The sequence below is a fragment of the Indicator indicator genome, chromosome 24 (assembly GCF_027791375.1).
Source record: "Indicator indicator isolate 239-I01 chromosome 24, UM_Iind_1.1, whole genome shotgun sequence".
Taxonomy (NCBI): domain Eukaryota; kingdom Metazoa; phylum Chordata; class Aves; order Piciformes; family Indicatoridae; genus Indicator; species Indicator indicator.
In genome coordinates, this window is record NC_072033.1 from 14,877,864 (window position 1) to 14,891,480 (window position 13,617).

The following is a 13,617-nucleotide window of genomic DNA, read 5'->3' on the forward strand; positions in this document are numbered from 1 at the left end:
CCCCAAGCCCCAGCGAGTGTTGCGCTTGCGTTTTGCCAGCCCTCCCTGCCCCTGGGCTGAGGTTCCTCTGGAGTGAAGCTTGCCTGAAGCAGATCCAGTTGGCCTCCAGTCCACAAAGCTGTAAGTTTGCACTTGTTCCAGTGTGATGTTGCTGTGGTGGATTGCAATGATAAGCTTGGCCATTTCTCTTTTTTGCGAAGAGCTGGATTTGGAGTGAAAGCAAAATGGCTCGAGGACGCAAGAGCAATAGCATCAAACAGAGCGACTTCACTAACAGCACCAACCCTCAGGACTTAGAGAGAAGACTTTTTGTCGGCAATTTGCCCACAGACAACATGACTCGTGAAGAAATGGAAGAGATCTTTTCAAAATATGGCAAGATCAGGGGTTAGTATTTTATCTTGTGCCTCTTTGTGGCTGGGAATCCAGTGAAAAATGCTACTGTTGTGCTTGTCAAATGCCGTCTGATGACGATGAGAGGAATGACTAATGTTGTTCCTAAAAAATGACCTTTTAACGATAATTTTCACTGAAAAAGTGATTCCTTCAGCAAAGCTGAACCATAACACACACATCAACTATGACTTTGCTTTTAGGGCTGTACTGGGATGTTATACGTTATATATATGTTTCAAGTGACTTCATAGTTTCCCTATTCAATCTTGGTCACTTCATGGGCTTTATTTTGATCACTTCCTTCTCAGAAGGGAATTGATCTGTAAAGTGTATCCCAGAGTCTCAAAGTTCTACATTTCCATCCTGATGGATTTGATTTTGTTTCCCAGGAAAGCTGTTTCTGGGCAGGGTTCCTCTCTGTGCTGTCCTGATGGGCTTTGTGGTGGCTGGTGCGTGGGTCCATGCTGTGCCTGCTTGTAACCAGTCTTGCCCTGCTGTTGCCTTTTACAGCCCTCAGCATGTACCATGGCTATGGGTTCGTGCAGTATGACCGCCTGGAGGACGTCCAGGCCGCTCTGGAAGGGGAGAAGGGCCGCCTTTATAAAGGGTATAGATTAGGTAAGGAAACTGCTCTGTGCTCTCCTCCTCCCCCAGCATGCCTTCCGGTGCAGAGAGCTGCTTCTTTAGAGCTCTCTGGAGAGATCAGTGTGTGAAACGTGCCTGGTGCTGGTCTACAGCTCTAACACCTCACTGTGTAGGTGTTAACCTGCTTCAAGTGCTATGTGGTCCAGCTGCTGCCCAGGCCTCCCTCTGAGCTGAGGGTTGTGTGTGTCAGTGGATGAAACTACCCCACGTAAGAAACTCTTCCATGTGTCAGTCCTGGAGCATGGCCACAAACATCACGCACATTTAAAATTCCTAAACCATTGCTGGGTTTGATCCCAGCACGTTTAGAGGGACTGGTCCCAGCACTCAGCAACCTGTTCGTTAAGAGATCTTACCATATCTGAAATCAAGAGTAGAGCTGCAAGTATCAGCTGCTTTAGAGGGAAAATCCTGCTACTTGTGCTGGGAGTAAACTTGAACAGAAATGAATGGTTAGAAATCTGAGAGTAATCTCATAATGCAGGCAAAAAAAGTAAGAAGAAAACCAGTTTGACTTAGGAAGGAAGGAAAAGAACCATAAGTAACTTGTGGGAGAGTGTGTGTTCAGGAACAGATCCAAGTCTGACAATGGAAATGAAGACAAATAGACAAGAAGGGCAAAGGGGTACCAGGAGAAATCATGGCCAGTATTTTTCAGGTCTTGAAGCTTAAATAAGAACAACCATACTGGTTTAGAAGGCAAGGAGTAACTGTCTGGAAATTACCACATCTTGAACTGGAAAGGACACTTAGTCCTCAGTTAACGTGTGCTGTCTGCTTCTGAAGAGGCAAAAGGTGTGTTTAATATGGTTTCCATTTTGGCAGCAAAACAAAGCAGCAACTACCAAAACTAGATCTCTCAAGAATTAAATCCATCATCTGCAAGGCTCAGTGAAATGGAGCCTGACCAGGCTATTAGTGTTGGATTTCCACAAGGCTTGGAAAACCAGGGAGTTTCCAGGGTTAGCAGAGCACTGGGGATGTGCAGTGGGAAGGGAATGAGCCTGTTTCAGCCCCTGGTAACAGAGGGAGTCTTTCACCTGACCCTTAGCGAGGAGGGGATTCATTAGTGCAAATCAAAATCAATCCTGTAAAACTTACCTCCAGCTTTGAGGCTGCAGGTGGCAATGTTGGTGTGGAAGATTTGCGTAAGATGTTTGATTTGATTTAGAAACTAGAACAATTAAAACAAAGAGTTAAACCCCTTCCAGGTGAATCCCAGTGTAACATGGGTGGGATTGCCCAGTGCTTTGAGTAGGGCTCTGGAAGAACTGATTCCTGGCTGTACACTGCTTTTATGAGTGATTTGCTCTTAAAAGAGGGAGGTACTGATGATTTGGTCTCTGCTGGTAGAATGACCTGGAGCTCTCCCTGCGTGGGGTGCAGCAGAGCTGAGCTGTCAGCAAAGCCAAAGGCCAGCTCTGCACCTGAGGGAGCATTTGTCACCCTGGGGGCTGCCACCACTGACCTGTATGAGGGAGATTTGGTGCCTGTGGGGGTTGCTGCTGGAATACTGTGTGCAGTGCTGGTGTGCCTGGCTCAGAATGGGTAATGCTGGATTGCAGAAGCCTTAGGACAACCTGAAGAAGGCTTAAAGAGCTCAGGAGCAAGCCCCAGCAGAAGCCTCAGGGTAGAGCATGGATGTGATTTGTGTCAGAGCTGCAGGGAAGGGAGTGTTAATCTTGTAGGCGTAGCTATGACGAGCCCTTAAATGGAAGTAGTTTCTCTAACAGCAGAGGAATTTTCTTCTGGAATAATTTATTGAAGCTTTGGTTGTGTCTCTGCTCTGAAGACTTAAATTGGAATTGGGTGCTTTGGTGAAAGATAAGCTGTAGCTCAGTGCCACTGCTGCACTGGAGATAGGGGTTCCTGTCACCTCTGCTTGTTCAGAAGGTTCCACTCTGGCTGCAGTGCCTCTGTCAGCTCAGAATCCCACAGGACAGAAGACTTTTTCTTCAGTTTTATCAGTGGTCAATTACTTCACCTGTAAATGCTGTTGGCATTAAATAAAATGTTATTAAATCTGTTCATTTTGCACAAGTGAAGGATCCCTGTTAAAGGTGTTTTTCTTCTACTAAAATACTTTGTTCAGATTGAAATACTTTTTTTTTTTTATTTGAAAGAAATGTATCATGCTGAGTGTAAAAAATCATAATAGGTTTCTGCAATGGCATCTTAAAAGAGAAAATAAAAATACTCTTAAACCAAAGAAAGCAGATAGTGTCTTGCTTAAAGATAACACTTGACTTTAAGGGGAAAAAAAAATCTCAGCTGAAAAAATAAATGTGAGGAGAGCAACTGCTTCATTACTCAGTGTGAGTGTTAAATATAATTGCTAACAATGTGAAGGTGCAGGGCTCTGGGAGATTTAACTCCATGTTGCATTGCTCTGATCTTTCACACACACACAGAGAAGTGTTTCCATGTCTTTAATGAGTAAAACTGTGTAGGGAATAAATGTTCTTCCAGCTGGGCTTGTGCCAGTGGACCCTGCAGGGGCTGCTCTATGCTCCCGTCAGTGCTGCGCCGCTGCGTGTGTAGGGGATGTTCAGATCACACTTGCTTCTCTCCTCTGCCCCCAAAAAAAGAGCAAAAATCAAAATTAATCCCTTAATTCTAATTTTAATCTTGAAATTAATGAAGGCTAGTTTGGGAAGTGACAGAAGATGTTAAAAGTGAGTCTTGCCTAAGGACATTCTGGCGCGTTTATTCTCTTGCAAGAGCTTGGGAAGTCATTAATGCAAACAACTAATGAGATCTTAACTGTCAGTAGATTCTCAGGGAGGAGGACCAAGGTTTGTTTTCTTCGTTTCCTTCAAAGGCTCTCAGAGTCAAAGACCCAAAGTCATTTCTGTTCGTTCTTACCCCCCTCCAGTATATTATCTCCTCTTCCATCAGAGGCTCTGTCTACACAGTAGAGCAGGGTGGGTCCCTGCCAGTTCTGGGCAGCTTCACTTTTTCTGGTTGAGGACAAGACTGTTTCTTCTGCTCTCTTTCTTCTCTGTGTTTCACTTCACGGTGTTTCTCATGGAGGTGCTCAGAAGCCAACCAATTTCCAGATTTCTGATCTGTTGTACCAGTTTGCATCCTGTTATCAGTGGCGTTCTAAGTGCACCACCTTGACTTCCTGAGGAGCGTGTGCCTCCTGCCTGGTGGAGGCTGTAGAAGCTAACACTGCGGCAGTCCCTGGAAGGCAGTTGCATGTGCCACTTGGGATCTGTGGGGCTATTTTCCATGAGAGTAGCAGCATGCTCCACTGAGCAGGACTGGCTGTGAACATAAGGCTGTGCTGGCCATCAGCTTCGTTTCTTGGAGGTTTTCAGACTCTGCTTTTTCTCCTAGAGTCCATGAGTCGCTTTCTGCTTGCTCATAGACTGCAGAAGAAAGAGGTTCTCTTATGGAATAAAGAGTCTGGATGTAAGCCTGAATGTAAAGGGTTAAAACTTCACCCAAGCTGGCCACCCTAGTTTGAAGTCAGAAATCCCTGAGAATTTCATTATATTGTACTACCTAAACTTAATAAAAAAAATGGTCAAAGTGACAATGTCTCTCTGCTGAATGGATTTTCTTGCACCATCTGGATGTTGTTGAGCTTGTTGCTTTCATGTGAATTGTGCTGACGCTCTGTTTTTTGTTCCATAGCATTGAACAGATGGGTTGATTATTCTTTACAGATATTAAGCAAGCAGTGGAAAGAAGAAATATGAGTAAGGCTTCATCAAGGTCCAGCCCGGCACGAAGGTAAAGTACCTGGAAGCAGTGAGTTGTAGTAGGAAGGTCAGGCTGTTGGGGCGTGAGCTCAGCAGCCTGTGCTAAGTGTCTGTGTCTCCTCCCCACTGCCACTTCCCCAGCCCAGCGGAGATGCTCGAGCGAGACCCTTGGGATATGGTCCTTAACTTCTGAGAGCCCTTCTGGCGCCTCGGGAGGCACGGGGAGAGCCTCGTGCCTGCTGCTGTTCCTACAGCTAAGGTTGTGTTTTGCAGCACAGGTTGAGAGAGACTTGTGAGGAAGAAGACACTTAGTGCTTGCTTCTGCCTCAGGCACTGGAGCAGCTGAGAGCACCATGGGGCTGCAGCCTATCCTGCACCACACCGCAGAGCACCTCTGGACCTCACCTTATGTCAAAAGCTTCCAGTGCTGAAATGAGACTGGGAAGGGGCACAAGGTTGAGCCACCTTTCTGCTGCACCATCCTATCTGCATATATGCTGCATGGTTGGGTCTTGGGGCCAGTGCCCTTTCTGCAGTCACTGATGTGTGCTGCCAGCTTTTCCTGGCTCCCTGCACCTCAGCAGGCTCAGCAGGAGCAGCTCCTGTGCATCACATCACACACAGAGGACGTGCAAGTGGAGAAGACACAGACTGTCCTGTCACAGCAAAACAACTTGTTTCCTCCATGGTGTTACTGGGGAGCACACAAGGACCTGCTGTGGTTAACTTGATCTCAGGTGTGCAACTTCTATGCCTATTCTCTAAAGCTTTCCACTCAAAGGAGTGTCTAGTTGGACCTAAAGGTAATTAAGCTCTCCTGCGTCTGGAGTGCTGTACTGACGTCACCTGTTAAATTACCACAAATGAGGAAAAAGTGCAACTAGCATGAAATCTGCCACCAGAAATCCAGAGAAGAGTAGCTGCAGTTTTTTGGCATCATCTGGGGCATTTGTGTATGCTGCACTTACCCTACCTGGGGCCAAATGCCTTTGCAGAGACCTGCAGGGGTCCTGCTTCACACAATACAAGCCTTGAGCCTGGGCAGGGTCAGGTGTGCTGGCATCAGGACTCCAGGAATCCAGCAGGCACTGGTGGCACAGCGTGGCCTCTGTTGCCACCACAGGTGCCAGACAGCATTGTGGATGAGAGGCTGGCACTCATGCCGTGAGCGCTGGTTCTTGGACCATGTTGTGGAGGGACCAGGAGCAGGCACTGATGCCACAGGCATTGGGACCTGTGTCATCCTGGAGATGCCCCGGTCATGGGCCAGAGGAGCCCTGGAGGGCCTGTGGGCTGGACTGCTGCCCTGGCTACTTCTGCAGCAGGCACTGGGTTCCAGCTGATACTGCAGACTGGACACAGGTGGCAGTGGGGCTGTGGGCATCGAGCCATGATGGACTGGATGGACGCTGTGGGCGCCCGAGGCTGGGTGCAGGTCCCATGCTGAACTGCAGGCAGCAGTGCTGGCCTTGCAGTACTGAGTGCCCAGCAGCCACGGGCAGTGGTGCTGATGCTGCAGTAGCAGCAGCTGGAGTATGGAAGCAGGAGCAGCTGTGCCTTTGTGCTGCCACCTCCATGAGACCCAGCACCTCTCTGCTGCCATTGCAGCTGTGCCTTCTTCACCCCAGATCGTTCTGAGGATCAGTTCCTCAGTGTTCATTATTAAAAATCAGACTTTTCCCCCCAAACTTCTGCCATCACTCACTGCAGGCTGGGGAAGGGGGCAGTGATGTTTGTCTGGGGGGTGGTTTCCATGCAGATCTCAAAGCAGATTTGTGTGCCCAGGAGGCCCAGGTAGTTCACACTTGTGTGCATAGCTTCTTTTCCAGGAGGAGGCTGTATCTGCCTCTGCTGGCAGCTCTTGATTTGTCCCAAGATGTGTTTGGTGTCTCATACGAAAGCAGAGCGTGCCAGGGCTCTTGCGGTGTCCAGCAGCAGCATCCACACATGGGCTCTGCACATCTGCTGCCTGCTCTGCCAACACTGAGCTGGGCACAGCTGGCTCACTGCTCCTGGAGCTCCCAGAGCTCTCTCAGGGCAGCTGCTACCTGAGCTGTAGTGACAGCAGACTTGTGTTCTGCTTGTCCTTCACAACTCAGACTGGACCAACAGAGGCCTTCCAGAGTCTGGCAAGTTGTGGAAATAAAAAGATTCCAAAAGCCAGGTTTTTCTGACAGGCAGGAAACCTCCAAACATGTGGAGCTCAGGAGCTTCTTTGCAAGTTTCTTTTCTGTTTAGCTCAGGCTCCAGTGGAGCTGTGTTTCCTTCTGGGGAACTAAAAAAAAAAAAAGAAAAAGAAAAGAAAAATGGCCTGGAGAAAAGCTCCCTGTTTGGGGAAGAGGCGAAGACTGGAATGTTATTCTTCCTTGCCACTGAGGACAGCGTGGTACAAAACTTGAAGGATCTGGGTCTCTCAGGGCTGATGGTGAAGCCTGTTGCTATGGAGGACACAGTTCTGGCTGGGCTTGGTACCCTCAACATCCTAAACATCAACCTGGATTTCTATGGAAACTGTCCCTTCACATCCAGGACACTGGATTCACTGTGTTCGGACTGCAGCAAAAACTCAGCCTCAATGTGGAGCCTACGCTGTCCTTCATCACAGTGAGCTCCTTTTTAATGCCACACTGGTAACACACCACGTCAGGTGTCCTGCTGTCACTGACCAGTGAATTTACTGGATCTCTTGAATGCTCCTTGCTGTTGCATGTCTGTGGGTACTGGGCTCCAGCACCCTGAATTCTCTCAAAGAGCTTACAAAAAGCACGTTTGACAGATGAGCAGTGGCTGACGTTGGAGGCTGGAGGCCTTGAAATGGTGGTTTCTGAGCTGCCTGTTCTCTTCCACAGGCACTCAGCACTTTCAGTGATGCTCCATCAAGGAGCTGTCTGGGTCTTGTCTGACATAGACAAATGGTAGGGTTGAGAAGCTTCTCCAGGTTGCTTCAACAAACACTTTTCTTTTTTTTTTTGGGGGGGTAATTCTTGCTGTTGTGGGCTAGGAGGGAGGATTCAGCTGCTGAGAGAAGGGTCACTTTGGCACCTCAGGTAAGAGCTGATGGGGTGAGCTAGGCTGTGTCCTTAGTGGTCTAATGGGGTTCCCTGGCGTTCTTCTCAGGGAGCCGTTTGCCTATGGGGATGGCCGAGATGCCAGGCGCGACCGCTCCCCTCTGCGGGGCAGCCCGCACAGGGACGGCCGGGACGGCCGGAACGGGCGCGACATCAGAGACCCTCGAGACATGCGAGCTAGAGACATGCGTGACCACAGAGACCCCCGGGACCTGCGAGACCCACGGGATGTCAGGGACCCGCGAGACCTGCGAGACCCTCGTGACATGAGAGACATTCGGGACCCTCGTGAGCCCTTCTATGATCGATACAGGGACCCGCGGGACATGAGGAACCCACGAGATGTGAGGGACCCACGGGACATGAGGGATCCATGGGATATGAGAGACCCTCGGGACCCTCTGTACAGGTAACCTCTGCAGGGTGGCGCTGGCTGATGGTTGTATGGTGTGAGTGGGGTTGGGCGTTTCAGATGAGGAAGTTGCCCTGGCTGGGGACGGCTGGGTGCCTGCTTTGTGCGCTGTGGTGAATGGGTGGGTTCTAGCAATATCCATGTGAGGCCTCAGCCAGAATGAATGCCTGGAGCATGGACACCTTTTGCTGCTTCTCTGAATGCGCAGGCGAGAGGAATCTTACGACCGCTACCTTCGTCTGGATGACTACTACAGGCGCAAGGACGAGTCCTGCTATGAGCGCTACAAGGAGCCCTTCGACAGGGCACCGGGGGGCTCGGAAGGTGAGATGCCCCTTGGAGGTGCCCATAGTGCCAAGGTCACTGTGTTGCGTGGTTCTCTGAGCAGGCCCAAAGAGCATGATCTGATCTGTCTCTCTGACTTGTTCTCAGACCGTCTGAAGCGGGAGGAGCGGCGCCGGGAGGAGCTCTACCGGCAGTACTACGAGGAAATCAAGAGGCGCTTCGATGCGGAGAGGCCTGTGGACTGTTCTGTGATAGTGGTGAATAAACAGACAAAGTAAGAGCAGCTTTGTGACACATTTTGTTACGGCATGATAGAAGGAAATGGAATTAAAGTTGGTCCTGCCTCAGGGCTGTCTTACAGGCTGCTCTTGAGGAAGGTGGCTTTAGAGGCAAAGCTACAGCCCCTTGTGCTGTTGTGGGAATGTACAGTGATGAGATGGAGAAACGGATCTTGGGATTTACATTTGTTGCCTTCTTATCATCTCTGTCTGTACTTTCTCCTCTTTGCAATGTTTGCATCCAAATACATTGAGCTGAGTCTTCTGCAGACCGTGTGGCTGCTTGCAGGCTCAGAGCCTCAGGATGCTCATGCAGCCAGCAGGGTAGTTCAGTCCTGAGTGTGGTGAGCTTAAAGACTTGAGAGCTCCCAGCACAGCGTGTGAGCTGTGACTCGTGCTGGGAATGGAGATCTGCAGGATGGGGGGTGCAGGAACAGTGGATCTGCAGGTGCTGTGCTGGTGTAAGCTGCTCTGCTGCAGGCTGGCTGCTCTGCTGTGTGCCCCCCAGATCTCTGCAGGTGTAAATGACCTCACTTAATGAGGTCAGTTCAAACACATTTGTAAGTAAACAAATTTCTGATGGTGTCAGACCCTTGGCACAGGCACTGCCTCTCAGCTCAGCTCAGGCCTGACTAGTGATTTATTTCAGTGAAACTGAAAGAGCTGATCCAGGACAGGGGCTTCCTGGTGCTCTGATGAGGCTGCTCCAGTACTGTCCTGATGAACAATGGGAATTTTGGCAGCCATCAGAAGAGCCAGTCTGAGGTGACAGGGGGTTGGATGTGCCAGGGTTGTTCTTTCTGAGTGTGACTAACTTGACCTTGCTCCATGGCAGGGAGTATGCAGAGTCGGTGGGGCGCAAGGTGCGGGACCTGGGCATGGTGGTGGACCTCATCTTCCTCAATACAGAGATGTCCCTGACACAAGCTCTGGACGATGTGAGCAGAGGAGGATCTCCTTTTGCTATTGTCATCACCCAGCAGCATCAAGTTCACCGCTCTTGCACAGTTAACATCATGTTTGGCACCCCACAAGGTACTGAGGTCTTGGTGGGCTTGTGGTCATGCTGAGCTGCTCAAAGTGCTGCTGAAGCACATTGCCTTTTCAAGTAGCATCACACAGGGCAGAGTTCATCCTGGTTGTGGCAGCAGCAGTTACTAATGACACCACATCACAAATGGGAATACAATTATTTGCAAGCCTCTGTGGTACTTTATTTGTCCCTTGCTAAAGGGACTGTCTCATTTCTGCTGAAGGGGTGTTCTTAGCACCTGGCATTATCAAACCTTTGCATGTGAGGGCAGCTGTGAACCCCAAGCTCTAGAAATGACTGCATTGCCATGGTGGATTCAGTCCTACCTCAGCTATCACTTGTGGTTCTCAGAGAGCGTGTTTGGAGTGAGACAAATTACAGAAGGGATTCTGAAACCAGACATGATTTGAAAAAAACAAACTGAGGGCAGTGCATGGGGCTGGGGCAGAGATCTGATCATGAAACTGGGAACGAGTTATAAGACAACAGCTATAGAGTGATTGGGTGTTTGTGCTGCACCTTCTTAGCTCCACTGATGCCACACCATTCTCCCTCTCGGACTGTGACTTGGTGGCTGTGAGCATGTGGGGATGAGAAGGCATCAGGCTGATCTCAGAAGGCAGCTGTGGTGCTCTGCTCTGGGCCTGTTCAAGAAGGTGTGGTTCTGCAGGCTGAGCTTACAGAGGTTTTCTCCCTTACCATGTTCTCAAGCTTCCAAATGCAGTCTCTGGGGTTTGTGTGCTCACTGACTGAAGCCAGGTTCTTCGAACATCAGCTGCAGATGTGATAGGAGGGTCACTCCCTTCCTGCCGAAATACACTCAGCTCTTCTCCTGGGCTTTCCACTGCCCTTGGTGTCACACTTGACTCCTTTGGTTTGGCACCCATGGTCCTGGTGGTGTGTCACATCTGGTAACCCAAATCATTAGCTCATCCCTGGCTTCCTGGAGATCAAATGTGATCACTTGAAGTGCACCTGAGTTTCAGGGAACTCTTCCACAAGTGTTGAAATAACCCTCAGATCCCTGCTAGGAAGAAGAGGGTGTCAGGTTTGGTGTGCTGCATTGAGCAGGGCCCAGAGTTTTTGGCGTTTTTTGGGAGGTAGAGGCTCTGTTGATCTCCTGCTTTGTGTGGTGGAAGTAATTACCTCAGAAACTTTAAAAGGCAGCTGCAAAAAACACCCAAACATTGGAATTGACCATTATTTGTTGTATCATAGAAGAGCTCCACTGCTGTGTGTTGTGCCAGCGTAGTCACCATAAGCAGCAATGTGATACTGAGCCAGTGCCTGTCTCTGTTTTGGATCTGTCCCCTCCCCACTCCTGGATCTATCCAAGGGTTTAGCAGTAGAGTGGCTGGAACTGTCTCCTCTTGGAGCATGCAGAGTGTGAGAGGCAGAGGGAGCTGCTTTCACTATTAATTGGATGCGAGGCAGGAAAGATGTTTCTTGGGCTGGTAGGAGACCTTTGGAAAGACCTTGTCTGTGGTAGAGAAGGTTGGCATTGCTAAGTGCTATTCTTGAGCCTGCTGCTCACCTAGGACACTGAACTGGTGTTGTGTGCCCAGGAAGGCCCAGAGCACTGCTGGGTGCTGGGTGTGTGAGGCAGGGTATGGTGCTGAGCACATCCTCTTCTCCCGCAGAGCACCGCAACATGCCCCAGGCCGATGCCATGGTGCTGGTGGCGAGGAACTACGAGCGCTACAAGACAGAGTCTCGGGAGAAGGAGCGGGAGGAGATCGCCCGGCAGGCTGCCAAGATGGCAGACGAGGCTGTGCTGCAGGAGCGGGAGCGCCCTCCCCCCTTGGAGGAGGGGGTCAGAGGAGGGCACCCACCGGGCATCCAGACGCTGCTGAACCTGCTGGCGGATAACCGCTACCTCACAGCCGAGGAGACTGACAAAGTCATCAACTACCTGCGGGAGCGCAAGGAGCGGCTGCTGAGGGGCAGCTCGGAGCCTCTGCAGGGTGAGCGAGTGGTCGGTGGTGCTCCAAGATGGTGCAGGAAAGCAGCCCTGGGAGCACAGAGCAGTGCTGGCTTCCTCATACAGCTCCTCCCTTAGTTGGGATGGACACGTCCCTGGAGACTTGAGACAATTTGGGACTGTTCTGCATTACACTGAATTCATTCAGGGTACCACAGGTCTGCCCTGACTGGTTTGGGTGCTGCAGAAGGGGCAACAGTTCTGCCAAGGTGTTTGGGTTTCTCAGAGCTGTGCAGCTCTCCTGGTCAAGGGGTGGGTATCCATCTGTTCTCGTGCCTTGGGTAGCAGTTTCACTGTATTTCTTCAGATGCCCCTTCAAGGGCACTTGCAAAGATTTAATCCCCTTTCCTTTCTCTCCCAGCACCCATGTCAAGACAGTCTTTAGGGGCACCTTCAGGATCATCTCTGGGTGGTCAGTCCAGCCTTCCAAGCTCTCAGGCTCATCAGGGTTCGCAGCCTCTGGCCTCTGCTCCATCTGTGCCAGTGTCCTCTTCTACTCCCCAGCAGGAGCTTCAAGCAAAAATCCTCAGTCTCTTCAACAGCGGAGCGGCAGCGGCAGCAGCTGCGGTGGCCAACAGCAGCCCTGCAGCCTCTGCAGGCACGGCAGGTGCCACTCCCAACCAGAACTTTGCTGGCGTGGCTGGCCCTCAGGCCCGGCCACCACAGATGGGTGCTGGAAATTTAAACCAGGCTCAGCAGAGGTTGCAGACTCCGAGCACGCAGCTTCCTGCTCTCCAGGGCCCTTCAAGAAATGCAGGTCCACGGCCTGGAGCTCCCCCACCACCTCAGCCGCTCTATGGTCAGCACCAAAATCGCCTGCCAGCACCTGGCAACATACCTGCTCAGAGGCCAGTATCTTCTGGTATCAATTTCGACAACCCCAGTGTACAGAAAGCCTTGGACACCCTCATCCAGAGTGGTCCTGCGCTCTCCCACCTTGTGAGCCAGACCGTGGCCCAGGGGCGAGCAGGGCCTTCAGCCCAGCAACCCATGGGCTCCTTCCAGCGGCATTACTAAATCTGAGCAGCCAGGCCCTTTCCCCTCCCCTTGGCCATTCCACACTTAGAGCTGTTTGAAAAGTTTCCCAGCCCTGGCACAGGACAGATACCCCTGGATTTGCATGTCCTCTCCTCTTTGGTGAGGGTGCCCCTGGTGCTGCTGAGTGCTACCAGTGCTGCCCTGCCTCTCCTCAGGCTGCCTCTCCTCAGGCTGCTGAGTGGTGCTCAGAGGAGCGCGCTTTGTTCTCAGCAGCATGATGTGCTAGCAGCTGCTTTGGCTCTTGGGCTGTTTTGTACAGTGCCAGCAGCTGCTGCAGTGACAGTCCCCCTGCATTTCCTCACCCCCAGCAGCTGTAGCCATCCTCAGGTCACAGTGTACTCTGGTCTTAGCAAGGTGTCAGGTTTTGAGGAAGTCAGGGCTGCACAGTGGTCCACTGAGGGGGCCTTCGTGGAGACCCACCCTGGAATGGGCACTGCTTTCCTTTGGGTTTCTTTATGTCTTTTTCCAATGGCATGTGGAAGGTGCAGTGGTAGTGCTAGCAGCTGAGCTCATGCCTGACCACTTCTTGATAACCCAGGACCGTGCCTTGGATCCTTATGTAGGTCCCGGCAGGGTGAGGCAGAGAACCCCTCTGCACCTCACCCAGCTGATGGAAACCAGCAGCTTTGGTCCAAGCACTGTGGCAGAGCTGAAACTCAAAGAGCTTCCAGCCAGGCCCAAGATGTCGGATGGTCTCTCGGTTTTCCTATCCCAGGGCAGTCAGTGTTAAGATAACTCAGTTCAGTTTAGCCCATTCATTTCCTTTCTCAC

At 50.9% G+C, this 13,617-nt stretch overlaps 1 protein-coding gene across 1 annotated transcript; it reads left to right on the forward strand.

Annotated features, from left to right (window-relative positions):
• Positions 1 to 316: 316 nt before the first annotated feature.
• Positions 317 to 13,010, forward strand: NCOA5 (nuclear receptor coactivator 5). The gene is made up of 10 exons (XM_054391754.1): positions 317 to 387; positions 907 to 1,014; positions 4,716 to 4,782; positions 7,869 to 8,228; positions 8,440 to 8,573; positions 8,664 to 8,790; positions 9,630 to 9,829; positions 11,468 to 11,791; positions 12,170 to 12,459; positions 12,499 to 13,010. The coding sequence occupies exons 1-10, from the start codon at positions 336 to 338 to the stop codon at positions 12,823 to 12,825; spliced, it is 1,989 nt and encodes a 662-aa protein (XP_054247729.1). The 5' UTR covers positions 317 to 335; the 3' UTR covers positions 12,826 to 13,010.
• The last annotated feature ends 607 nt before the right edge of the window (positions 13,011 to 13,617 follow it).

Excerpts from the sequence above, each read along its gene's own strand:
- NCOA5 (XM_054391754.1), top strand. The coding sequence starts at position 336 with ATGACTCGTGAAGAAATGGAAGAGATCTTTTCAAAATATGGCAAGATC. Across the intron at positions 388-906 it reads AAAATATGGCAAGATCAGGG|CCCTCAGCATGTACCATGGC; the intron begins GTTAGTATTTTA and ends TGCCTTTTACAG. Across the intron at positions 8,229-8,439 it reads CCTCGGGACCCTCTGTACAG|GCGAGAGGAATCTTACGACC; the intron begins GTAACCTCTGCA and ends CTGAATGCGCAG.